This window comes from Callospermophilus lateralis, chromosome 1 (genome assembly GCF_048772815.1).
Source record: "Callospermophilus lateralis isolate mCalLat2 chromosome 1, mCalLat2.hap1, whole genome shotgun sequence".
Classification (NCBI taxonomy): Eukaryota; Metazoa; Chordata; class Mammalia; order Rodentia; family Sciuridae; genus Callospermophilus; species Callospermophilus lateralis.
In genome coordinates, this window is record NC_135305.1 from 83,763,030 (window position 1) to 83,787,574 (window position 24,545).

At 52.3% G+C, this 24,545-nt stretch overlaps 4 protein-coding genes and 1 long non-coding RNA gene across 7 annotated transcripts in view; 1 reads left to right on the plus strand and 4 right to left on the minus strand.

Annotated features, from left to right (window-relative positions):
• Hoxa3 (homeobox A3) overlaps window positions 1-7,739 on the minus strand; it is a 44,501-nt gene extending 36,762 nt beyond the window's left edge. For 2 of the 3 annotated variants that reach the window (XM_076835695.2, XM_076835705.2), the window contains exon 1: window positions 7,655-7,739. The gene's annotated coding sequence lies outside the window, so the exon portion shown is untranslated. The remainder of the gene's footprint in view (window positions 1-7,654) is intronic. The other variant, XM_076835715.2, reaches the window with a different exon arrangement.
• On the minus strand, window positions 128-5,648 carry Hoxa6 (homeobox A6). Its single transcript, XM_076835766.2, has 2 exons — window positions 2,653-5,648; window positions 128-1,243 (listed from the first exon to the last, which is right to left on the minus strand). The coding sequence occupies exons 1-2, from the start codon at window positions 3,092-3,094 to the stop codon at window positions 984-986; spliced, it is 702 nt and encodes a 233-aa protein (XP_076691881.1). The 5' UTR covers window positions 3,095-5,648; the 3' UTR covers window positions 128-983.
• On the plus strand, window positions 5,834-8,300 carry LOC143381944 (uncharacterized). The gene is made up of 3 exons (XR_013088914.2): window positions 5,834-6,118; window positions 6,973-7,076; window positions 7,661-8,300. It is a non-coding gene; the product is annotated as an uncharacterized LOC143381944 (long non-coding RNA).
• Window positions 8,301-9,094: 794 nt separating this feature from the next.
• Hoxa7 (homeobox A7) lies at window positions 9,095-12,367 on the minus strand. Its single transcript, XM_076835775.1, has 3 exons — window positions 12,316-12,367; window positions 11,526-12,113; window positions 9,095-10,594 (listed from the first exon to the last, which is right to left on the minus strand). Exons 2-3 carry the CDS (start codon window positions 11,902-11,904, stop codon window positions 10,275-10,277), a joined length of 699 nt encoding a protein of 232 aa, XP_076691890.1. The 5' UTR covers window positions 11,905-12,113; window positions 12,316-12,367; the 3' UTR covers window positions 9,095-10,274.
• Window positions 12,368-17,672: 5,305 nt separating this feature from the next.
• On the minus strand, window positions 17,673-22,579 carry Hoxa9 (homeobox A9). Its single transcript, XM_076835789.2, has 2 exons — window positions 20,069-22,579; window positions 17,673-19,016 (listed from the first exon to the last, which is right to left on the minus strand). The coding sequence occupies exons 1-2, from the start codon at window positions 20,649-20,651 to the stop codon at window positions 18,778-18,780; spliced, it is 822 nt and encodes a 273-aa protein (XP_076691904.1). The 5' UTR covers window positions 20,652-22,579; the 3' UTR covers window positions 17,673-18,777.
• Between the last annotated feature and the right edge of the window lie 1,966 nt (window positions 22,580-24,545).

A 24,545-nucleotide genomic window follows, 5' to 3' on the forward strand; every position in this document is an offset into this window, starting at 1 on the left:
GCGGGTCGAGTTATTGGGGTCTTGCTTAGACCTCCAGGAATGAAATGAGGAAGTTAATGGAATCATTTCGCAGCGGTGCCTAGTATCTCCGCAGTTATTTTTCTGGGCTTTGAAAGACGAAAGTAAATCACAAATACAACTAAGAGGCGAGGGGAGTCTCTCCACTGGAGGCCCAGCATCCGAGGCGCCCCTGGCACGTTTGGAAGCCAGGACTCTTCTTGCTCCCATGGCCCTGGGCCCCCTTGTTGTGTTCTGAAAGCCGCTTGGTGGCGGCGCCAGCGCTGTCGGAGGCAAGAATCTGGAATCTGGAGTGGGAGCCTGTGGGAGCCCAGTTGCTTCCGGGGCTGTAATGTTCCACCGGCTCCCAGGTTGGCTGTTCACGACTGAGGCTGCTGCTTTTCCACTGACGGTTGTGCGCGGGCCTGAGAGACTGGACTCTGTAGTGGCCCTTTTGTTCCTGGAGCTTCTTCCTGTTTGGGGGCAGCCTCATAAGCCGCCAAAAAGCTGGGGCCCCAGCCCTTAGGCCCTGTCTTTCTGGTGGCCAGAGATGACTTGGTGATACCCGTCAGGACTTAATGGTGAGGGACCGCCGGCAAAGACGCCCAGACACCAAACGGGGCACAGCCTGGGGCTCTTTCTTTCTGGCAACCCCGCATTCTGAGCTCAGAGAGCACAGAGATGCTAACAGGGGCCTAGACGAATTCTGAGTGCACCCTGGGACCCCGGAGCCGTCTTGGGCAGCCTTGGGGAACAGGCCTGTGTGTGTACAGTGCGCCCCGCTCCACCGCTGGGATCTGCCGTGTGTGGGTTTCTTGGTTTTTGTAATAAATAAACGCTCAGGGCTTGCGAAGCTCCTGGCACCCCCCAAAGCTGTGGAAGCCCCTGGATGGGAGCAGGTGAGGAGAAAAGTTTAGGGAGCAGGCAAGGGCAAAGGGGCAAAGCTGAAGGAGGTTCTAGCGCTGGCCTGGTCTCTGCCCAGGCGTCTACTCGCCCGCCTTTGCCTCAGAGTCCTCCCCGCTGGGCTGTGTGGAATTGATGAGTTTATTTTCCTTTTTCCACTTCATGCGGCGGTTCTGGAACCAGATCTTGATCTGGCGCTCAGTCAGGCAGAGCGCGTTGGCGATCTCAATGCGGCGGCGCCGCGTCAGGTAGCGGTTGAAGTGGAACTCCTTCTCCAGCTCCAGCGTCTGGTAGCGCGTGTAGGTCTGGCGGCCTCGGCGCCCGTGGCTCCCGTAGACCGCACCTGCAGGCAGAAATGGCCGGGTGCCGGTAAGCGAGGTCCCGACCGCCAAACCAGATCAGTTCCCTGCCTCCCGCCAGGGGCCTCTGGGCTGGAAACCACCCCGCCTCCACTCTAGCCTCTCCCACTACATCTGGGGATGAAAGCGGGCTGAATGGAGAAGATATTTCATAGCAAGCGAGGTGTTTTTCACCTTAAACGACTTGGAGTGGGAAGTTACAGTTTTTAAAAATTTTGGCTTGTAAGAAAACAATTACAAGGGAAATAATAGAATAACATTCTTAATTTGGAACACCAGAGTCATTTTTGTATGTGTGAGGAATAGTATGTGTGCTTGGGGTGAGTGGGAATGGAACCCTGTGGGCAATATAGACACTGAATTCACACATGGGTCTCTGAGAGGACGATACTGAGGCCACCAATGTCAAGACTCAACACATTTTTTTTTTTGAAAGTTAAATATGGTCAGCCCTGATAAATCTCTGCAAATTCTCCCAAATTATATGACCCATCTGAAAAATACAGAGATCCACTTGGGGAAAAGTGACTTTTACAGCAAAACTCTAAAGTTTTAAAATCCACATTAGGTTCTGTCTTCCTCCAAGGGGGGAGAAACTCCCGGTGGAGTCTTTGAAAACCAGGGCCGAAAAGATGGCACTATAGGTGAGCTGGAGTTTCTAGCAATAGGGATGTGTTGGGTTGTCTGTTCTGCTGCCAAAGGTTCCCAAGGGTGGGAGGATCCCCCCAAGCCAGTGTAAGGCTCAGAAGGAGGCAGAAGTTGGCTAAGAGTGAGCAGTTGAGTGGAAGGGGGAGGAGAGGAGGGAGGGGGAGAGAGAGAGCTAGGGAGAGAGAGACCCTGAGGCTGGGTATGTGGCCCTTAAAGGCTTTGAGGAGACACTGGAAGAGGTCAAATGGGGGCCCCTCTCTGTCTGGGTTTCTGAAGTGCAGAAAGGAGAGGGAATTGGGAGGTGAAAGAAGTTATCAGTGATGTCCGAAGGAGGCCCATTCTTCTTGGGAACCCGACTAGGATGCTACCAAGGTGTAGCAGGGGCAGGCTCTCCCAACCAGCTTCCTTTTCTGGTTGCCACCTTCCCTCAAGTTTGCCCCTGTCAAGGTTTTCACACAGCCTGGTAGTGATTCCCCCCACCCTCCCCTAAAGTATCACCTTACAAGGACCCTGCCTTTGCTTTCCTTTGCATCAGCCTGATGGCTCCAGTGGGAATGGTTTTCTTCTTTTTAAAAATCGATTTTTAAAAAGCCAAAGAAACTTTGTTCATTCTTTCCTCCACTCTCTCTAATTCCTCTTCCTACTTTCTCTGGCACTTTCTCCTTTCTTCTTCCTTTCCCTGTCTCCTTTCCCCTCTCCCTCCACTGTCTTGGGTGGGGGGGGGGGGTGCAGGGAAAAGCCTTACCAGCGCAGGAGTTCATCCGCTGCATCCAAGGGTAAACAGGACTCGTGTACTTCCGGTCGGTGCCTTCGTCATGGAGGGCTTTGCCCTGCACGCTGCTGCTGTCGGGTTTGTACTGCTGCTCGGGAGAAAAGTGCAGGTAGTCCCCGGGGCCCCTCTGCTTGCCACTGCCCGAGGGCGAGGCTCCACTGAGGTCTTTATCAGAATAGAAACACGAGGCCCCGTACTCGTAGGATGCCCGGTTGCAGGCCAGGACCGAGTTGGACTGTTGGTAGAAACAAGGTGAGGTGTATGTCTTGTCCGGGAGACTCGACGCCCCATACGAGGCCGGGAAGGGCCTCAGCGCGTCATAGCCGGCTGGGTAGAGGGGCAGCTGGCCCAAGAAGGAGTCCTGGCCGCTGGGCAAGCTCCCGGGGAAAGTGGGATTCACAAAATAGGAACTCATTTGCGCGCCCCTCTGCAGGACTGTGATTTGTTGTGTATTAGTACATCTGGCTATAACTATTAGTAGTCATCGAACTGGTTTGTTTCTGGATGGCCGAACGCCAAAAGCGACAGCAGCAAATCGCACCAGCTGACGCGGCGGCGGCCAATGGGAGCGAGCGCCGGAGCCCGCTCCCCGGGGACCGCGGCGACCGAGGCAGCAAAGTTACAAACAGCCCCCAGCCCGCCCGCCCGCCCGGCAGATTAATGGGCGCGCACAGCCAGCCGGCCCAGCTCCTTTTCCCGAACGTCAGCGGCGGGCACGGCCCGGGCAGGGATGTGCAGATCAGACCCGGGTAGGGGGAACTAGCGTCCAGGCCGCGGGAAGGCCCAGCCAGGCTCGCTCTTTCCTCCTCCTCATTTTGCCTGGTTGGATTTTGCTGGGGTTTTCCTCCAAACGGGAAACCTGACAACCCCGCGCCAGGAGGGGCGGCAACATGGACCGCTTTGCTCCCTGCTGGCCTGCACTCCAGGCTCGGCCCAGAGTTGCCCCTCCCACTGCGCTCCCCTACTGTGGATGTGGGTTCTTGAGCTAGACAAGGGACTCTTAGAAGCCAGGCCTTCACTGTCTGCTCTTCACTCCTGTACCTCAGAAATCGATACAACCCCTTATTCTCTCCTTCTCACTCTTATCAGAGGTCTGGGCCTTGCAGCCAAGGGCTGAAAGCTCACTTCACAACTACCCAGCACAAGGCCAAACTTAAGCTCTTCCTGCTGCCTCTCCCTCCCACATACAACACGTCTTGAGCACTGATGGGCTCTTCTGCAATGGCCCTTGCCTTCTTGGTCTCAAAGCAAGCACCGCCAGCAACTGCACATTCCCATCCTGTAATTGAACCCCAGCAATGGAGAGACCAGAAACCACTGTCTCAACAAGAAAAGACCATAGAGGAACAGCCGTGAGACTGAGATCTGAATCCAGAGGTGGGACCTGCTCCCCTCACCCAGCATAGGGGACTCTCCACCTTTGTACAGCTCAGAGCTGAGACAGATACAAATCCAGATGCAGACCTGCTCCCTCTTCATTCCAGAGTCAGAGGGGATGCAGGGCCCTTGACCAAGCAGGGCAGAGAGAACAGCCCGGTGGGGCCTAAGGACAAGGGATAATTAATGGGCTTGGTTTCAGGAGCCCCAGTAGCTCACACTGTGTGGGTTGTACCCTCTTTCCTGTCCTTCCTGAGACTACTCCGGAGCCGCCACAAGCAGTAGCTCCAGAACCCAGAATAGGTGTCTCAACGGCTCCAGAAATCCTAAATTGCTTTTACCGCTGTCCGAAGTCTGGCAGTCCCCAGATAGGACATGAAAAACCAGTTCTGGGCTACTCTCTCTTGCTTGAGAGGAGTACATTCAAGATAGTTGCCTTTTACAGCACAGGGATCAATCTCATTTTGCAAAATGTGATATTGGTCCAATGGCATTTTTAAGACTGTGTTTGTTAGGCTTGTAAAATACCTTGAATTAGCTTTAAAAATCCTCAATTCTGTGGAGGTTGAAGAAAGATTATTGACGTGATTTGGTTTGATTTCAGAAGGCTGTTTGTCAGATCTATACCTGGCCAACACAGGCTAATGGGGTTCAGGACTTAGCTGGGGGAGTGGCGAGTGGCAATGCTCCCATAGGAATCTGTGAACGACTTTCTTAATCCCTTCCTTACTTTCCGATTTTTTCCTTGACTTCCCTTTGCCCAAAGGGAGAAAAAAAAAATCAGAAAAGGACTGGCCTAAGGTCAGCTTCCACAAAGCCCATGCACCATGAAGGTTGCCAGGAAGCCTTATGCCAGTGTCTTGATCAAACTCATTAGGGAAAGTTTTTCCTTTTCATATAAAGAAGGTTCATTCTTAGACAAAATTTGTCATTTCCTACACATTTCTTCAGGGGAATGATCTAATAGGTGAAAATGAAAACTCAGGAATCAAAACATAAAAAGGAAATTATTTTCTCAAAAAGTCAAGTTTGAAGAATGTCGTGTTTCTGGAATTGTTTCTTAAAATCATTAGATGACAGTGATTTCAAGCAAGCTATTATATAAAATGAAAATAATCGTTTTGCAAATATTGATAAATATTTACATTTACAATTCTCTTTTGTTTCTCCATGTTCCACACAATGATGGAGCTTGTAGTTTTTTACTACTATTATTGTTATGCTTTGATCCAGATTCTTGATCTAATAATTGTCACAGCCTATAAGAGAATTTGATTTCTCAGCTAAGAGTCAGAAAACGTTATATTTCTAGCTTCTGTAAGCACTAAGAAGGGACAATATATTAAATTAAAATCTACATGTTACCCAAGGCTAGTGCATATTATGTTGGCAGTCAACGAATTTGTTTCTCTGACCAGACACACACGTGTGTATATATATGGGGCGGGGGGAGGCAGGCAAGCACACTGGACAGACCCATTCAAGCAAGAATAGGAACCTCACAGTCTCCGTAGACTCTCTCTCCATAAAGCCTCTCCTGGGACGGTGAGAATGTCCGTCCCAGGAATTTCTCTTCTCTCTCATTGCTACACAGAAAGCAGACTTACCTTTCAGTTTCCTCCAAAGAGGGCAGGTTGGCGAATAGGGTCACACAATCCACCCTTGCCCTGGGCTACCAGTCCACTTCCTCCATTTCCGCCAACCTGGAGGTTGGCCTGCTGGTGTGAGTGTGGGGACCTGGAAGGCCCACCTCCGTTCAGCCAAATCACTAGCCAGGATCAGAACCCAAAACACACAGGTGCGGCCTCTGTCCCTCACAGGCCCTCTCCTGGAGACACAGCCAGCCTTCCTTGCCATAGCCAATTCTCCTCAGGGCCAGCCAGGCCAGCAGGCCTCAGGACTACAAGTGGTCTTTCCAATCTCAGAATCCCAAAGCCAGCGTGTTCCCCCAATCGGCGTGCGCCCTCAGGGCGCCTTGGGACGCGCAGTTTGGACAGAAGCAGCCATGATGTGCCAGGCGGCCTGTGCGACCAGTCTCCATGGTGCTGGGGTGAGGGTGAAGGTAGGACCCGAGTCTTTTCCGGCGTCCGGCTGTCACGGGTGGCGGAGGCAGGGAGATTTCCCAGCCAAATAGACCCTGGGAGACAGCCCCCAGACCCCCTTCTTCCCCCTCTCCACTGCCTTCTGGGGAATCTCTGAGGGGCCGGTAGAGCAGTCGCGCCAGGCTGTGAGAGGCGGGCTGAGGCTGGCGCCGGTCCCGGCGACGGCCACAGCGTGGCAGCAGCGAGCCCCCGACTTGGTCGCAATAAATAATCTGCCCGCGGCAGCCGCAGTCAGGCAGCCGGACGCCCCACCATGCAAATTCGCCGCTTTATCTGCCCCAAGCGCACCCACCGCGCGGGCGAACGTCCCAAACATTTACACTCCTTTTTAAATTATCCAGTGCATACCAAGGTTTCTCAAAACGGAGAAACGACAACAGCAAAGAAAAAAAAAAAAAAAAACAAATAAAAAGAATTAAAGCCTAGAACCTTGGGATTGATTCTTGTCGCTGTCCCGGGAGCTCCCCGGGGCAAATCTGAGCCGAAGCGCACCAACTGAGCCGCAGTCCGTATCATCGCGCTAGGCAAAGCCACCGCTAGCAGACCCTCAGTACCTCCACCCGACTAGGTCCGCAGTACTCTCCCTGCTTGTGGGAGGTGGGGCTAGTGGACGCCAGACCCCTGTGCCGAGGTGGGTTGGGGGGTTCCCGTTATTGCCAAGACTCGGTTTGCATCCATCCTTCAACCTTAGCGGCGGGCCCCTGCCACCCACACTAACACCACAATGTTGTTTGTTTGTTTTTTTTTTTTTTGCACCGAAATGTCCCACCAAGCAACAACCAGACAATTAACCCCATCCTCTCCTTCAACACAGAATTCCACCCATCCACCTATTCCCTCTCTCAGAGCTTCAGACACCTCTCATCGGAAAACCGGGGAAAGGATGCAGGCAATCTGCGGAGAACTCTGGCTGAACTAGTAAGTTCCTTTCTCTCTGAAACCAATTTGTATGGAATAGAGAATACTGTTTTGATGCCTCTGGGTTAACTCACTTTGTCCTCACCTCTTCCCACCTTCCCGGGTTGGGTTGGGAACTATCTCCTGTTGTTGGAGAATTCCATCGAACCAATTGGACCATGAATGAAAAAACAAACAAAAATATACAAACCGAGAAGCTGGCAGGAAACACAGAGTGTGGGGTCAGTGGAGAAAGGGCGAGAGAAGACTCAAATACAGCTGCCAGGAACATGGGGTCGATGGGAAGGTGCCACGATGGGAAGATGGCATTTACTGACATGATGAGCCAGGGAAGGAAGAAAGAGGGAGTGGTGCTGATGGTGGTGTTGGGTGTGAGTGTGTGTGTGTGTGTGTGTGAGTGTGTGTATGTGTGTGTGTCACAATGGGCAATGGTGGGTAATGCAGGCGAGTGTGAACAGGGGAGTATGGGGTGAGGGTGGGTATTGCATTGCTTCTCTTCAAAGCCGTGCTGGTTTCCCTCTCTCACCCTGCGCAGCACCTCACCACCTTTGCTCCTGTCTCCTTCCCACATGTCTCACCTTCAGATGGCGGCTGCCAGAAGCTCCTGCCCCTCTGACAGCTGTCGCTTGGGCAGCCCGGGAGACGAATTGTCCTCCTTCCTGGTGCCAGAGGACGCAGGAAATTAGCCAGGTTGCGAGTTGCAAAGCGGCCGCTGCGGCGCCAGGACCTGGGCGCGCCCCACCTCCAGCGCGAGCAGCCCGGCCAGGCCTGGCTGGGGCTTCCCTTTGCTCGCCATCGCGGGACAAAGCGCGGACCAGCGGGGACTGGAAGGCCGAGCTCCGAAGCAGGCAGGATGGAGCGGAGCAAAAGAATGCGGCTCTATTCTCGCAAGGGAAATTATAAAAAAGTTCATGTTCACGGTTCCTATCCACATGACCGACAGCGGCCAATGGAAGGGCCGAACAACTCATAAAGTTGTATTGCAAAGTTGTAAATTTTCATAAACAACAACGGATTTATGACCCTTTCCCCATCACTAAGAGGAGGCAGCTCTTACACCGGCGCCATCTTACCACCGAGGCGGCCCCTACTTGGGACCGCAGGTTTTACAGACCATTTTGGGCCGGGTTTTATTAAAAGAGCTCTAAGAAGCAGGCCCCACCGGGCAGGAGATAGAATGGAGGTCTTCCCTGGCAGAGTTCAGGATGCTTTTCGCCCCTTCCCCAACACCGAGATGCCCCTGCCGAGGCTGCGTAGCCAATTTTGCGGTTCCTGCTTCTCTCCGAACCCCTCCGCTAGCGTGCTGAACCTTAGGGCACCCTCAGCCTCTTCTAAAGACAGAGTGGGGGTGCAGCGGCAGAGTCCCTGAATCCTATTTCCTATCCTGGAGCTGGGTCAGAGGGTGTGCAGAATCTGGGGATCAGTTGTAGGGTAGATGATGTCCCTTTCTGAGTCCGCTCCACATCCTTAGAGGAGAGGTTAGATTTCGAATTCTCTTATGGAATTTGTGGAGTTTTTTAGGGAGGTTGGTAGAACATAATGAATCTGTCATAGATTCCGTTTTCAAGGGATCTTCTGCACACACAGACACCAGACAAAAATCTCTACAAAGAGATACAATTATGGACACGGAAAATGTGCAATTATGGACACACAAAAACACATGCACCCAATTATGGACACAGAAATAATCACACAATTATGGGCACAGATATACACAGAATTGTGGATGCGGAAATATACACAATTATGAAATTATATGAGAATATACACAGCAAGTATAGAAAAACAAACATGCAAAAATAGGCACATGCACACTCACACAAATCTACACATAAAGCATAAAAAGATACATGACACACGTATACACTAATACATGTACACCCAACATTTGGATACAAGGATAGTCTATTTTTGCTTCCCTACTGCCACCCTGGGCAAACAGGCATACCCAGGGCTTGCCCTTCAGCTATAGTCACCTCTTCTTCTCCGCAACCTTTTGGATAAAGTAGTCCATGTTTCTTTGTCACCAAGCATCTTTATTTTGTTACATAAAACACAATTAACTGGGCTGGGAAGCATATTTTCCCTGAACCCCAGGCTGGAGCTAAGAGGGACACAAGACAACACAGGAGATGAAAGGCATCAGAGAGGGCATCCGGGACCTCCCAGCCACTACAGAGTTAGGTCAAGACAACACACCATGCTACAAAGTCACCCCATTAACACATCCTTTCCAAGTCAAGACATTCCTTTGTAAATGAGCTCCAAGACTACAGAAATGACAAAAGAAAAAATAAAAACTCAAATATACAGTATTTGTTATTGTAGGAAAAATCAGGGTGTACATATTTGACATGGCTGAACAGTAGGACACAGGGGCTAGGGAAGAGGACAGGGAGGCTGGGAGCATCTCTGCAATTCTATGAAGCAGAAGCTAACCCAGAGGTCTGCAGCCATCTCAGGAATGCTTCCCTCCAGAAGTGGGGGCGGTGATGGGCCTGAACTTGAGGTGCCCAAGCCAGAGAAAGAGGGATTCTAGGTTGCAGCACATAGTATGCTTTGGAAGAAATATATTATTTTTCAATTTAAATAGAAGCCAATGCCCTGGTCCCTGGACCCCCATGCCTTCTCAGTGATGCCTCAAAGGCAGTCCACTGGGAGAAGCAGGGGCCTGGCCTGGGAGAGGCCGGCACCAATTAGCAGGCAAGCCAGCCAGCACAAAATAGGTAGTTTGGGGCTAGTAGGTAGTACTGAGAGAATCACCATTCTTAAGGGTATAGGAGGTGGTGCTGGGTGTCTGCCAGTGTTGAAGGGGGCTTCCTGGGAGTGGAGGCCCACTGGGGCTGGGCCCATAGGTAGTTTGGGGGTTGCCTCTCAAGGAGGCCTGTGCTAGGTAGTATTTTGGCCATGCCAGAGCCAAGCGCTGGCCTAGGGTTTGGGGTATCTACTGGGATACTCATAGGCAGAGGGGATCCCAAGGCGACCTAGTCTCAGTGGCCACTCAGTCCAGAAAAGTTGGGAACTAGGGTGGGTGATGGGGTGGGTGGGGTGCGGGTTGGAGTCAGGGTGGTTTTATTTTTATTATTATTTTTTACATTTTCTTTTTATTTTCCCCATTTTTGTAAATAAAACCAGTGAGTTTCTCAAAGACGCTTTTCTGACTGTCCAGTGCAGTCAGGGCCCCAGTGTGGCCCTTCATTCCTCCTCCTCTTCGTCCTCCTCTTCATCTTCCTCCTCCTCATCGGCCTTGTCCGCGGCAGCGGCAGCAACAGCAGCGGAGGGCACTGCACCCTCAGGGACTGCAGTAGCGGATGGACCCTCGTCCTTATGTTCTTTCTTCCACTTCATGCGGCGGTTCTGGAACCAGATCTTGATCTGGCGCTCAGTGAGGCAGAGCGCGTGGGCGATCTCGATGCGGCGCCGCCGCGTCAGGTAGCGATTGAAGTGGAATTCCTTCTCCAGCTCCAGCGTCTGGTATCGCGTATAGGTTTGGCGACCTCGCTTCCTGTCAGGTCCTAAGAGTAGAAATGCAGACACATGGACAGACAAGCAGACAGGGACATGGACAGAACAGTGCTTTAGCCAGGCTACTATCCCAGAGCCTGCACCTTCTTCCTTGCCCAGACCGTAAAACCGGCTCTGCCCCGCAACTGAGAACGGAACAGGGGGAGGAGAGGGAATGTTAGCAGAAAGCACCAACTGTGGTGCCAGACGTGTAGGCAGTTCTGTAAGGAGCAAAGGCACAGAATCCCAACTTTACAACCGACCTTTCCAGCCGGCTACGCTTCCACAATGTCCTGGTTCCCCCTGACAAAGGGAAACTGTAAATATAGAGTGTGGGCAAGTAGGAGCCGCTGCACTTTTGCCATTCAAAGGCAACCCCCTCCGCTCCCCAGCCTTGCTATGCAAGTGGACGACCCTCCTGAACAACCCTCGCCCCTGTCTCCAGACCTTCCTAGGGCACTCTGACCCTCTGTCCCAGTTCCCTCCTGGCCCACGTCTTGAAATGGCCCCTGGCACAGGGGTGGGTGAGAGGCCCTCAGAGGACTTGGCTTTTCGGCCTCTGAGAAAGAAAAGCCAGGCAGAAAGGAATAGGAGGGAGAGAAAAAGAAGAAAGGGAGGGAGGAAGAGAGAGGAGAGAGAGAGAGGGAAAATAGCGAACAAACTTAATGTTAAAATTTCAAGGCAAAGGGAGTTAAATAAATTTACGAGGATTGAATCCATTAATTGGGCCATAAAAAGTTTTATGAGCCTCATTTACATACAATACTATGGGCTCTCCACGCAATGGCGCCTCAGCTCTAATTAAAACCAGAAAGGCAGCGCCGCCGAGAGTCACGGGCCGCCGGCACTCAGCCGCCTGGCTCCGCTCTCTCTGGCCCCGCGCTACGGAGCGCCGAGCTCCCGGCTACTTTTCCGCCCGCCCCGCCTGGTGGCTGCGCCTACCTGAAGACCTCATCCAGGGGTAGATGCGGAAATTGGCCTCGGCTGGGCCATGCAGCGCGCCCTCGTCTGCCTTGTCGCAGGCGCCTTTGGCGAGGTCACTGCAGAGCCCGGGGATGTTTTGGTCGTAGGAGGCGCAGGGCAGGTTGCCGTAGGCGTCGGCGCCCAGGCCGTAGCCCGATGCGAAGGGGCTCTGATAGAGGGGGCTGTTGACATTGTATAAGCCCGGTACCGTGGAGGCGAAGGCGCCGGCGCCCGCCCCGTAGCCGCTTCTCTGAGAGTTGGGCGCAAAGGAGCAAGAAGTAGGTTCGGCATTTTGGAACAGAGAAGCCCCCGCCGTATATTTGCTAAAAAGCGCGTTCACATAATACGAAGAACTCATAATTTTGACCTGTGATTTGTTGTCCGGCAGCTTTCAGTGTCGGTTTTACGAGGTAGCGTGATATATGATAACATTACACCCCCAGATTTACACCAAACCCCATTTTCTTTTGGACGGAGCTCGCGGCAGCACGTGACCGCCCACATGACCGCCTCCGCCAATCTCAGCAGCCCTCACAGGTGGTCTCGCTCCGCGGGACCCGCGGCCGCCTAGAATGGAAGGGGAAGAGGCTCAAATATTCGACCAACGAATCCGCCAGTGCCAGGCGAGCCTGGAGCACCCTGTGGAACAGGACCCCGAGGTCCGCGGGAGCACCCGGCTGGCCGCCAACTCAGACGCCTGAGCCTGCGGACTCTGGGCAGTGTCCGCGCAGCACAGTTCCTCATACTTAGGAGCTAACCCCAGACCAACCGTGTGGATCTTCCCTGTCCTTCTTCTGTGTGTCGACCCGGTCCCTGGAGGTTCTCTGCACCCTGCGCACCCGTCCACCCTATGGCCTCCCAGGCAGGGCTCCGCTGTGGGCAGTTCTATTCTGCCTAGGTCTTTATCATGTTCCATGGGCAACAGGCCAGATTTAAACTCTGATCCACACCCGGCAGGCGCAGCGTCGTTTACAGCTGCAGAGAGAATGCCACCGCAAACTGGAACCATGTGGTTCGAATAAACTCAACCTCTCCCTGCTTCCTTTCCTTAATCGGCAGCGCACAGTTTATCCGCACTAAAGGAAGCAGTGAAATATTTATCTATTAATGAGCCTCATTTGCCAACAGATTTATTAGCATGAGGTTCTCCTCCCTCCTCCTGGACACCAGGGCCCTGCAGGCTCTGTGCTTTCACTCCTGAGCACCTGGCTAGCCTCCGCAAACCAATAAATGGCTTAACACTCCTTTGTCCTTCCCACAACCCCTGGTTCCCCACTGGCTCACTGGAGAACTGGTTCTAGTCCCTTCAGCTAGGAGGAACCTTGACCCCCACCACACACCTTTCCAGGCAGCCTTCACCCTAGCCAACCCTGGACCTCCACCTTGTGGTTCTGGATGCCTGGGAGCAATAAATGCTTTAGATCTGAATTGGACAGGAAAGAGGATCCTGGGGACTGCAGTCCATTGTGGACCCCATTTCTTTAGGAGATAATAAAAACAAATACGGGAGCCTTCCCCCCACACCACCCAGCTACAGTGGCTTTACCTTTCTAAGTACCCAGCTCACAGAAAGCTGAGTACATAGTAGTCTTACTTCTTCTGATTTAGACCCTCAACCCACGGTTCCTACCTTCCCTGCCCTGCTGCGGTGTTAGATCAGCTGAAGCCCTGCTGCCCACTGTTCTGCAGAGGATGATTGGGCTAACTCTTCCTCTAAACGCCTCATAAACTGCCCAGGCCGCACTGGAAGCCTGGCCACCTTTTACTGCCCAGCTCGATTGCACACCATAAACCCGACCTCACAATGGAATTGCTCCGGAAATTCTCCTCTAAATTATAGAGTTTGGTTCCTTGTGTACAAAGCACTCTTCATCAGTTTTAGAAGGTCCAGGAAGCCCCCTTATTCACAGCACCCTCTCAGGGGGTCCTGGGGCACAAAAGGCAGTAAGATAGTTCAAATCAGCAAGGATCCCCAGCTTCTGCCCAGTAAAGGGCTCATGCTTGGGCGGGAGAGGTGGGGGCAGGTGGGCTCCAGGGTTGCCTGGGGGTACAGAGAACCTAGAGGAACAATATCCGGGGATGCCCTTTATGGTGGGTCAGGATGATACAGTCTCAGAATCTCAGATGGGACATGAAGGGCATAAAACAGGAAGAAAAAAATTCCAAATAACAATGCCTTTTGAGAGAGATTAAAAACCTAAGTTAGCTAAAGGAAGACAAGCAACAAGAAGAGATCAAAGAAGCAGAATTAGACGGCTTTAGACCAATAAATTGTTCCTCGAGTGACACTAAAAGACGCAAAGAAAAAGACCTGGCTCTGCCGCAACAGTCTGTCTAGACTCAGGCGGCTGGGATGGCTGAAAGATACCTCCTTTAAAGTAGAACCTGCCCTAGGTAGGGGGATCCAACAGGCCCGGTGGGGAATGATTTCAGGGAGTGCAGGAAGAAACTCACCCGCCTCAAGAAAGAGCTGTATGCAAGCTCCACATCCTATCTCTGCCCCAGGTTGGCCCCGGCTGCAACCCAACAATCCTGGCAGGAGCTCTGCTCCTCTCCTTAGACCAAGGAGGATCCAGATGCTGCCTGCAAGGCTTAGGTTCTTCTGGGCCCAAGTCAGTCAACTGGGCCACTCCCGCAGGCACCTCAACCTCTCTTTCCTTTCTGTGCTTCTCTCTGTCCTGCCTCCTGTGGAAGGATTTTAAAACGAAAACGGCCTAACAAAAAGAGGTTTTCAATAAAACCTATTTAATCATGAGTTCCTGAGCCATTGGTTACTTACTTATTTGACTAAAAAGATGCAAATACACTGGGTTATGTGTAATTATAATCATGGAAATCCTTGTTGATGTCGGGCCTGGAACAGGCCCTTGTAGGCTGGTTTCTAATCAGCCAAATTGATTATCTTTAGATAATTTCCCACTGTACTCTTGAAGCTAGCTTTTCCCCTACTGTCAGAGTGTTTCCCATTTCTTGTTAACAATAGTCCTGGATATTTAAATATATAAACCCAGCTCTCCAAAGCGAATGGCCCTGAGAGTCAGGAGAGTCAGGAAGCGATTTCCTTCTCTAAATGTTTCTACCTAAGCCTCTCGCCTCCGTTTCCCATCCAGTGAGAGGTCCCTGGCCAGGGCACAGGGAAAGACCCATTCCCGAAGCAGGCAAATGAGCTCCGACTGGTGCAGAATCTGGTCTCGGTGGAGAGCGGTTGAGGGATGCAGCTCTTAGGCAGCGGAGAGGGAGAACAGCCTCCCTGCGCCAGCCAGCCAAGGGCAAGGAGGCTCTGCCCGAGCTGGCCTCAGAGATTCTGGGAGGCCTGCACTTACCTGGTTCCTTTGTGATCAGTGGAGAGGAGCGGTGCAACCTATTTGTGACTTCATTTATTTGTAGTTACAGAAATCGAGCTTTCTATCTGCAGTTTGAATATACGGCCACGGGTCACTCTGGGGAAGCTTTATAAAACCCTTCTTACAATCGGATGTTGTGAAATAGTATGCATTTTATACAGAAATATATTGAAGATGTAACCTCTAATACTAACATGTGTATATAGACAGGGAAAAAGGAGAAAGAGAAAAAGCGAGTGAGGCAAACCCCCAGGAGAGATGTCAGCCAAAACCTAGCCCCCAGTTTTACAGCATGTTCAGCGAGGAGATGCAGGTCGTAAACATTTTGTGGGCTTGGCAGAGACTATTACAATCCCAAATAAATGCACCGCGGCGTGTTCACAGGGCTCCGGGGTACTTCGAAGGATTCGGTTTGCTTTTGTGTTTTCCCTCCGAAACCATTCTACACCCGTGGCTGATCCGCCCGTACGGGCTATGGGTGGCCTTTGCAGAGGCTTCGAAGCATGTTCCCCACCTAGCATAGGGATAGACTGAGCATGGAATGGGGTCCCTTCCTTTTGGCCTGCTCAGCAGGGTCGCCAGAGTAATCTCTGCACCTAAAGTCAAGGAAATACCGCAGCCAAAGTAAAGGATGTTTCCACGACGTGCGCGCGCGCCAATTCTGGAGCTTGGATAATATTATAATTGTTATTTTAAACATCACATTTATTTTAGAACAACCAAATAGTTCCTGGTCAGTTCCAAAAGATTCCTCTTCCCAAGCAACTCCCGGCTAATCTACTCTAGACATTCACCAATGATGGCTTCACGCCCAATTTTCACCCGCCTAATTTTATTGTCACGTATTCAAACCGGCCGAGTCCCGGGGTCTTGGCTCTCTTCGGTGCTGGCTTTCTGGGTCCTGAACCCGGCCCTGAACCACCGCGCAGGTTTCCGGTGCCTCCGAGGCCGCCAGGGAACCCGTGGTCACGGTGTGCGCCCTCTGCTTTCCCTCTGTGGGTTCATCAGGTCCGAGGGCTGTAGACGTTGGTCCTTGTGTCCATCTGCCGATGAGCCAGGTTCCCCGCGCGTCTCGCTGCCCCGAAGCCTGTGCTGGGTTGAGGGCGGTGACCCCTGGAGTCTACCCGCGCCTGGAGCTGCAGCCCCAGAGCGCTGCGCCCTTGGGATGGGGCCTAGGAGGCGCGGGCGGTGAGGGTCAGGCAAGCACCCACCGCGTGCATGCTTCCCAGGAAGGCTTCCAGCCTGGCATGAGTAGCACCAATAATATATGACTGTTGTCCACTTAAATCTGGGGCTCGCATTCTAGAAAGGCTCGCGTCAAGTCGACATCTTAGGAGCTTCCCAGGGTCGCGGCGGCCGGAGATGGCGGCTCAAGCATCTTTTTGGTGGAGCCACACTGCCATCTCCTGGCCTTACCTTAGCACTGCAGCCCCCGAAGCCCTGGCCAGCCTGAACTTCGGCAACCGTGGCTGCGGTCCACAAAACGCTTCATCCCAAGGGCGGGGCGAGGACCCAGTCCCTGGCGGGGGGAGGGGTGGCGCGTGGGGGCTGGAATCTACGCCGCGGAGCCGGTAATGCCCATAAAAGAGAGCTGTTTCCGCAACCGCTTTATCGGCGGCAGACAGAGCAAACAAATGAAAGGGCTTTGGTGGAATATCCTAATTGGGGCTGGACAGTTGTAAACTCATTAAGGACCGAATTCCAGACAGTTTGCAGACCCGGTCTTTATGGCACACCCTCACTGCCCATTCTTTGAAGTTCCTTCTGTCTACAACAACAGAGTGCGTCCCAACTTGGCGGCGGGATGGGGGTGGGGGTGAGGGGACACTCCATCCACTCGCGCCTGGTTCCTCTTTCACGCTTCCGAACACGGTCAACTTTGTCAGAGTCACGGAGGGTGGGGGGCAGGGCGAGAGAAGAAAAGAGGGGAGCGAGGATGAACCCTCCGGCCACATCTGGAAAGCGCTCGGGCCTCCGAAGTTGTGGCCATTCCCTCCGCAGCCCTTTACACCCCATAAACGGTAACAGCCCTCATTTTCTTTTATGGCGCTTCGGGGCTCCTCGGTTGCCTGGGCCCTGACTCTGCCAGGACTTGTGCTCTCGGGAGGGGGTTGTGGGGCAGGATGCAGATTCTCCCGGGCCCGGCTTCCAGGACGCAGTGGAGAGAGAGCGCAGGCCTTGAATCCGGTGCAAGTCCCCAGCTGCGTGAGCGGGCAGCCACGATGGCGGGTGAGGTTTGCGATTCCCTCCTCAGAGCCTCCTCAGGAGGCGGGCCCTGTGGGTCCTGCGCTTCTCACTCCTCCCACCTTGCTAGGAAAGGCCGCTGGCGGCGGTGGACCCGAGTTTGGGAAATTTGTTGGGGCACCAGGTTGAACAAGTGGTCTTTCCACCGGTACTGACCAGTACTGACCAGAGATACCCAGGCCCCAGCCCATCTCGTCCGAGGTTCCCTGCGGTCAAGTGAATAGACACAAGGTCGTGAGACCAGGCCTCGTGTTTTTCCAGTGTTCCTCCGCTGCTTGTGCCGCCTGGCAGTTGGCTACGTTGGGAAAGCTTAGGCCCCGCCGTGACTGGCAGCTCTCAGCTTCCAACGCAGGCTAGATGCAAAATTAGGGATCTCCCTCCCCGACACCCCTAGTCTGGCCTCCAATCAGAGACTCTGCCCAGGCTTCCCGACGGCGGAGAAGGTGCAAAGAGCAGACCCGCAAAAAAAAAAAAAAAAAAAAAAAAAAAAAAAAAAAAAAAAAAATAGAAAAGAATCAATATATTTTATTTGGCAAAAAGTTAAATATCTCAACACAATAATTTGGTCAGTAGGCCTTGAGGTAACTATTGCAAAATATACAGTGTATGTTCAGCCTGATGGAAAACCCAGTTTATTCAAGGATACAAATGTTCAGTAGCCCAATGGCGGTTTTGTGGTGTATAATTTATTGTCAATAAAATTAATTCCATTACAATAAGCATTTTCCCCCAATTAAAATTAAGCATAAACCATAGGTAGTAACCTTCTGCACATACGTATAGCTCCGAATTTCCTCACTGTTCCTCTGGTGCAAAAACAATATTCAAGCTTGTCTGATTATGAACTTTTTCTTTAATATATAGATTATATGTACATGAACAAGATAAGACTATAAAGCATATGTAGAGACTAAAATGCCTGCATTTCTTAAGTAGAGAAACCATCAATCTATGCATCCTGAAGAACCTCCCCCCATTTTAAAATTTTTATTTCACTGGGAAATCCTTACAGCTAGTTTACAATCATAGGTTAACAGCCTAGTTATACAGAAGACGTATTCCACTACAGAGCTATACTCTATGCAATTGTTTTTTCCCCCTCATAAACAACCTGAGTTCAAATTGAATTCTAGCTTCCACAGTCACAACGGGTGCATCACCCAGCACAGAAGTTTGAGTCACAAAACATAATTACCACAATAAAACACAGTGTTCAAGTATCTAGGCAGAGCGATCTGCCGCACAAAGAGCAAATTAAATTAACTACACAGACTAAAAACTATACAGCCCGCCATCAACAGTTGTGCATTATAAAAAGGTAGTTTTTCCTTTTGTTTTAAGTCAGGAACAGGTAGATTTTTAAAATATATACAAGCTAGCACACACAGCCATCAGCGCTAATGCACACCCCCCCCCCTTTGTCTTATAGAAAATGGAAAGCTTACAATACCTCCTCCATCAAAGCTGCAGGCCTAGGAGCCAGCCTGAGCAGGGTTTGCCAGGGAGGAGATGAGGCCTGGGGTTTTAGAGCCGCTTTGTGCAGGGTGGTGGAGGCTGGGGTTGGGGGAGAACTGGGACAAGGGGACAAGCAGTCCTGTCTCTTTTTCTCTAGCTCATCTCTTTTCTAAATAACCCAAATGGCATCATTCGTCTTTTGCTCTGTCCTTGTTGATTTTCTTCATTTTCATTCTGCGGTTCTGGAACCAGATCTTGACCTGCCTCTCAGTGAGGTTCAGCAGTCGGGCCACCTCGTACCTGCGGTCCCTGGTGAGGTACATGTTGAACAGAAACTCTTTCTCCAGTTCCAGCGTCTGGTGTTTGGTATAAGGGCAGCGTTTCTTCCTGGTGGAGCGTGCGTGAAGCCAGTTGGCAGCCGGGTTATCTGCGGAGGAGAGAGACACTGGGTTTAGAAGGAGAAGCACCCCCGCTGGGTGCGAGGGAGACTCCTGGGTGTCTGGTCGATATTCAGGATGCTGCTGAATTGGTTAGGGAAGGCAGCCCAGCTTCGGATACAATGGAACCCTGGCACACAGACGCACGGACCGTCACTTACAATTGCCTGCAGTAAAACCTAGGCTCCCCCTCCCCTCCGCTGCCCTCCTTTCTCCTCTATCCTTCTGTCCCTGCCTCTTTTTCCCATTCTTTGCACATTCTAAGAGAGTGAAATTTAGAAACAGATCTCCTTTTGGGCCACACAGAGGGAAACGAGACGCTGACTGTGTTTGTGTAGCAAGATTTAAGAATGCTTCTCTCCCCCCCCCCCCAGGACTCTCTGACTCTGTCTTTCCTTCCCCAGATTTCCCTCCACTCTTCCCACTTCTTATTTGACCTTCCTGGAAGGCTGTGAAAGCTAGGCTGGCCGGCAGGGCGCCCCAACGCCTTTAATCACGTCTCCATCTTATTTGAATAATCTGGAAAGGGGACCCTTGCGGCCCGATCTCCCGCAGCCTCATCCTAGGCAGGATTTACGCCGCCACCGGCTGAAGGCAAGAAGTGGATGGAATAGACCGTGTCCCCCTGAGTCCCGGGGTCAGGTTGCCCGGCTGCTGCTGCTGCCGCCGCTCGCGAACAATCTAGCTGCACAAAAGACTCTCTCCGCTGCGCTGCTTTCGAAGAACGGCCCAAAGTAGCTCAGTCCTGGGCCTGGGCAGCCCTAGTAGAGGGGCGGCGGGTCTTGGCTCGGCTTGTAGCGCCCGCCCCGCCCCCTCTCGCTGCAGCAGCCTCCTCCCCTTTCCCCAGCCCTGCAGGCCTGCTCGTCACAGTTCTGTGGACTTGGGGCCCCGTCTGAGGTGTTCCAAACACCAACTTCTGGTTCCCGGACCCAGCTCGGGGAGGTTCCCAGCAAGGACGAAGGCAGGCTCAAAGAAAGCTGACGGGCCAGCAGATCCGGGTGGCCGGCGTGGAGGCGGCGGCTGATTTGGAGAAGACACTTACTGGGATCGATGGGGGGCTTGTCTCCGCCGCTCTCATTCTCAGCATTGTTTTCCGAGAAGGCGCCTTCGCTGGATTGTTTTTCTCTATCAACTGGAGGAGAACCACAAGTATAGTCAGTCAGGGACAAAGTGTGAGTGTCAAGCGTGGGACAGTCACCCCTTCTGGCCGACAGCGGTTCAGGTTTAATGCCATAAGGCCGACTGGAGGGCAAGCCCGCGAAGGAGAGCGCACCGGGCGTGGGCTCCAGCCAGGAGCGCATGTACCTGCCGTCCGGCGCCGCCGCTGCCACGGGCGCCTGAGTGTGCACGTAGGGGTGGTGGTGGTGGTGGTGGTGATACACTGCAGCAGGCACGGCGTTAGCGCCCGCCGCGTGCACCGGGTTCCACGAGGCGCCGAAAACCGCCGCCTTGGACTGGAAGCTGCACGGGCTGAAATCTGGGTGCTCGGCCAGTGCCGCCGCCTGCCGTGGGGGCTGGCCCAGGGCCCCTGGCGCGTAGCGGCCAGCACTCAGCTCGTCGGCCGCGTCAGTGCCCAACAGGAACGAGTCCACATAGTAGTTGCCCAGAGCCCCGGTGGTGGCCATTGCCGTGTCCCGCGCCTGGTCGGCCCGGCCCGACCCGCGGAAATTATGAAACTGCAGATTTCATGTAACAACTTGGTGGCACCAGGGGGGAAGTACAGTCACCTAATAACTTGCCGGCGCCCGCGCCCCCATTGGCCGCGCGCGTCACGTGTCCACCCGGCAGAACAATAACGCGTAAATCACTCCGCACGCTATTAATGGCTCGGTGTTTTGCAGTCATAATTTTTATAGCAAAAGCCATATGTTTTTATGCAAAGGGATCACGCCGCTCCACGATCGGGTTTGTTTTAATTGTGGCCAACGAAGATTAAAAGATCAAATCTGGCCTTGCCTCTGTTCTCTCCCCTGCCCCCTCCCAACACACACACTTCTTAAGCGGACTATTTTATATCACAATTAATCACGCCATCAGGAAGGCGCGGGTCCCGCATGCGACTGCGGCCAGAGGAACCCCTCACATAAAATTAGACAATAATTGAAGCCATAAAAAAGCAGCCAAATCGCATTCTCGCTCTACTGTATTTAAATCTATATTTATGATATTTCATAAGGAGTTATTGTTTCAGAAGCCACACAGACTGGTTGGGAAGTCGGGAACGACCAACAGATTCGTTTGCCTCGCCGTGGCTCCCAGCTGTAAAAATTTACGAGGACTTGGAAAGGTTAAATTAGACTGTTGTGTTTGGTTGGCGAGCTCCCTGTAAATAATCCCTGCGGTCCTCGGGAGTCTTCCCCTGGCCGGATGCGAAAAGTCAAATCCAACGCAGTATGGGTCCCAAGTAGAGTAGTCACTGGCCCCTGCCAGAGCGCGCCCAGCAGGGACTGACTATCTAGGGGGGAACCATCTGGTCTGCCACCCACACCCCAGCCTGCGGTAAAAGAAAGCCTAGCACCCGGACAGCCCCCAAGTTCGTACTTGTTTCATCCAGGAGCTGGCAGTGAGGGAGCGGCCAACTGCCACAAGGTGAAGCTTTTGAGAGTCTGGTTGTGCAGCGCTAGGCCCCTGACCCAGGACCCTGCTGCACACTCCTTCGCCCAGAGCATTCTGCACCTCTTCATCTGGCTGGAGGCGGCTAGCGACCTGGTCCTAGGCTCTATTCGCCAAGGCCCTGAGCTGAGGTCTGAAAGATGGTTAAAAACCGCCAGACAGCATCAATAGAAGGGGAGTTCGGCTTGCTAAAAGGCAGTCCCGCCTAAGAGATTACAAGGTTCCAGTGACTGGGAAGCCCGCACTGGAATAAAAGGTCCTGTACCCAGTATGAATGCCCTTCAGGGATCCTTTCTTTCCTCCCTTCTGGCCATCACCCGGTACCCAACCTCGGTTACCGACGGAACCTAGTAACTTTACAGAGTTACAAGGCCCAAAGCAAGGCGGCCGCAGCTCAAGTCCAGGACTGGAAATTAAAACGGGGCATCGGGCACAGGGCATTGACTTTAATCTCATCCTTTGACCTGATCAAATTGGGGAGATTATTTCTCACCCCTTGGAGTCTTTGGGGGTGAAAGCAAATGAAAGAAAGGGTAAAAGGAAAACCCATCACAATTCCAAACAGAAAGTAGCGACTCCTAAAATGGGGTAATTAAATTCACGTGTGAACACTATGCTTGGAAGTGTGTTTCTCATTAGTCCACTTCGCTGGCAGCAAGGCTGGCGACCTCAGGCATTTATTTCTAACTTTTGGCTTTCATTCTCACCAAAAGTTCGAGTACTCCCCCCCTCCAAAGTAAAACCACATCATGAAAACATATCCCTATCCTTAGAGGCTGAGACCCTCAATTGTTAGGCTGTACTGGGGAGGCAGGCTGGGAAGCCACGCAGATCCCAAACGTGTGCCCCTTCCTCTGCTCCGCGCGGCGCTGAGAAGAGAAAGGTGGCCTACACAATGAACTCCCGACGTGGCCTGTCCCAGCCGCTACAACCCCCTCCCCCCTAATATTTTCCTTTCCGTGTAAATTCCTTCGCATCATCCCCACCCCTATCACAGCCCAAGGTGTCCTAAATGTCCCACAGTCCACAGGGACTCAAATTTTCCATTTAATATTTTAACTCTGGAGGAAAACTTCCCTCCTTTTTGTAATTGTTTAGTAAATGGAAGAGCATGCTTGGTTGTCCTTTCCATTTGTACCCTGAGAAGACATGGATATATTATTAGTATTTTTTAAAATAAATACAAAGCTGTTGCTTTAAATAGCCTTACCCCACAATAGGCGAATTACTAAATAATCACAAAGCATTGAGTGTTAAGCAGCTGATACTGGTGCCTAAAAGGGGGGGGGGGAATTCACAAAAACAAATATTGGCCCTCTTGAGCCCAGAGGTTTGGAAACAGAATATTCATACTTTTGCTTCTGCTTTTATTAAAGGGATTGCATGTCCATAAAGAAATAATAAATGGGTATAATTACAAACTGCCCCTTCCTGGCTGAGAATTTTCCAAAAACCTTGAAATAAACCTCTGAAATAAATCCAATACACTGGTCCGGAAAATAGCAGAGAGAAGTTGAAGGGAACCGGGTGTGCCGGTCTTTCAGATAACAGGTTGGCCGGCAGAGCAATGAAAACAATCCCTGGGCCTCAGCTGAGCTGGGAAGGGAAGTACAACTCTATGGGCATTGAGTCTAGAGGCTATGTGAGTGTTTTGAAGGAAAGGGGGATAGATTATTTTCAGTTTTCGGTGGGGAGAATGGTCAAAGCTGGTTTTCATCCATAGTCTCTAGCTTAAGACAAGGATTTAAGTTTGTATCTCTGACTCTAGAATTTAGGATTCCTTTCACCTATTTGAACCTACTGGTGCTGCAAAGAGCCCTCTTTGCCAGCACCCAGTTGTACAAAGCGGCCAGATCGAACATATTCTGAACCTGGTGCCTGCCCCTGGCAAGCAAACAGTCAAGCTCTGCCCTAACGAGGCTCCCCCATCACAGTCAAAGCCTGAGTGAGATGGACCTGCAGGCCTGGCAGAGCCAGCAAGGAACTTCCCGATGGAGCTGATGGAGCCGAGTGGTCTGGCTCCACTACGTCTGGCTGGGCCTCAGCCGGTGTTCCGGGTGAGGGTGGTGAACACCTCCTTGCCCTGGATGTGGGCACACAAAGACACCGCGGGTGCCCCCTAATCCGGTCTCCCAGACAGCCAGTTAGCGACAGGGAGAAGGAACGCAAGGCCGCCGCCAGCCGGTCGTGATCGTAACCGAGGCCTTGTCTGCACAGAGGCACATCAGGCCAAACCCACGTCCTCCACAGCGGTCCCACGCAAACCCTTCCTCTTTAGACTCCGACCTTTACTTAAGCGCCCAGAGGAAAATAAGACCTCTGGCTTTCTCTCAAACCAGCCCTTTTCTTCTCCAGGATTTAAAAAGGAGAGTAGGCAGCAAGACTGAGAATCAGATAAAGAAACAGAAGATGAAAGAAAAATAAAGAGAAGGGAAGAGAGGGAAAGGACCAAAGAAAATAAAAGGATAAAAGAAGAAGGAGCAAAGGAAGGAGGAAGAAAAAAGACAGAGGTGGCTCCTGGGAGCAGAGGGAGCGTTTTCAGAGGGAAGGGTTAAGTGACAAGGCCAGGATACAGCCCTTGTCCACCCTTATCCCTCCTATCTCGGCCTGGCTCTCTGGCTCTCCCACTAGCAAAGGGATCTTTCCGGAGCTCACATCCCAGATTGGAGTGTGTGTGTGTGTTCAAGCCTTGCAAGGGAATGGCGGGGTCCCAGGCCAGGCGCGGGCCTGCAGTAGGAGCAGCTCAGGATTGAAGCTAGCGCCCCTGACCTTGAATGGCCCGGGGCCCAGAATTCTTACCACGCCCCCGGCATCCGCGAAGGAGCAACTAACCTGATGGTACCTGCTCTGGGCCAGGTGTTGTTAGGGGAGTGGTGAGGCCTGCTGGCTGGCACAGCGCTAAGGAA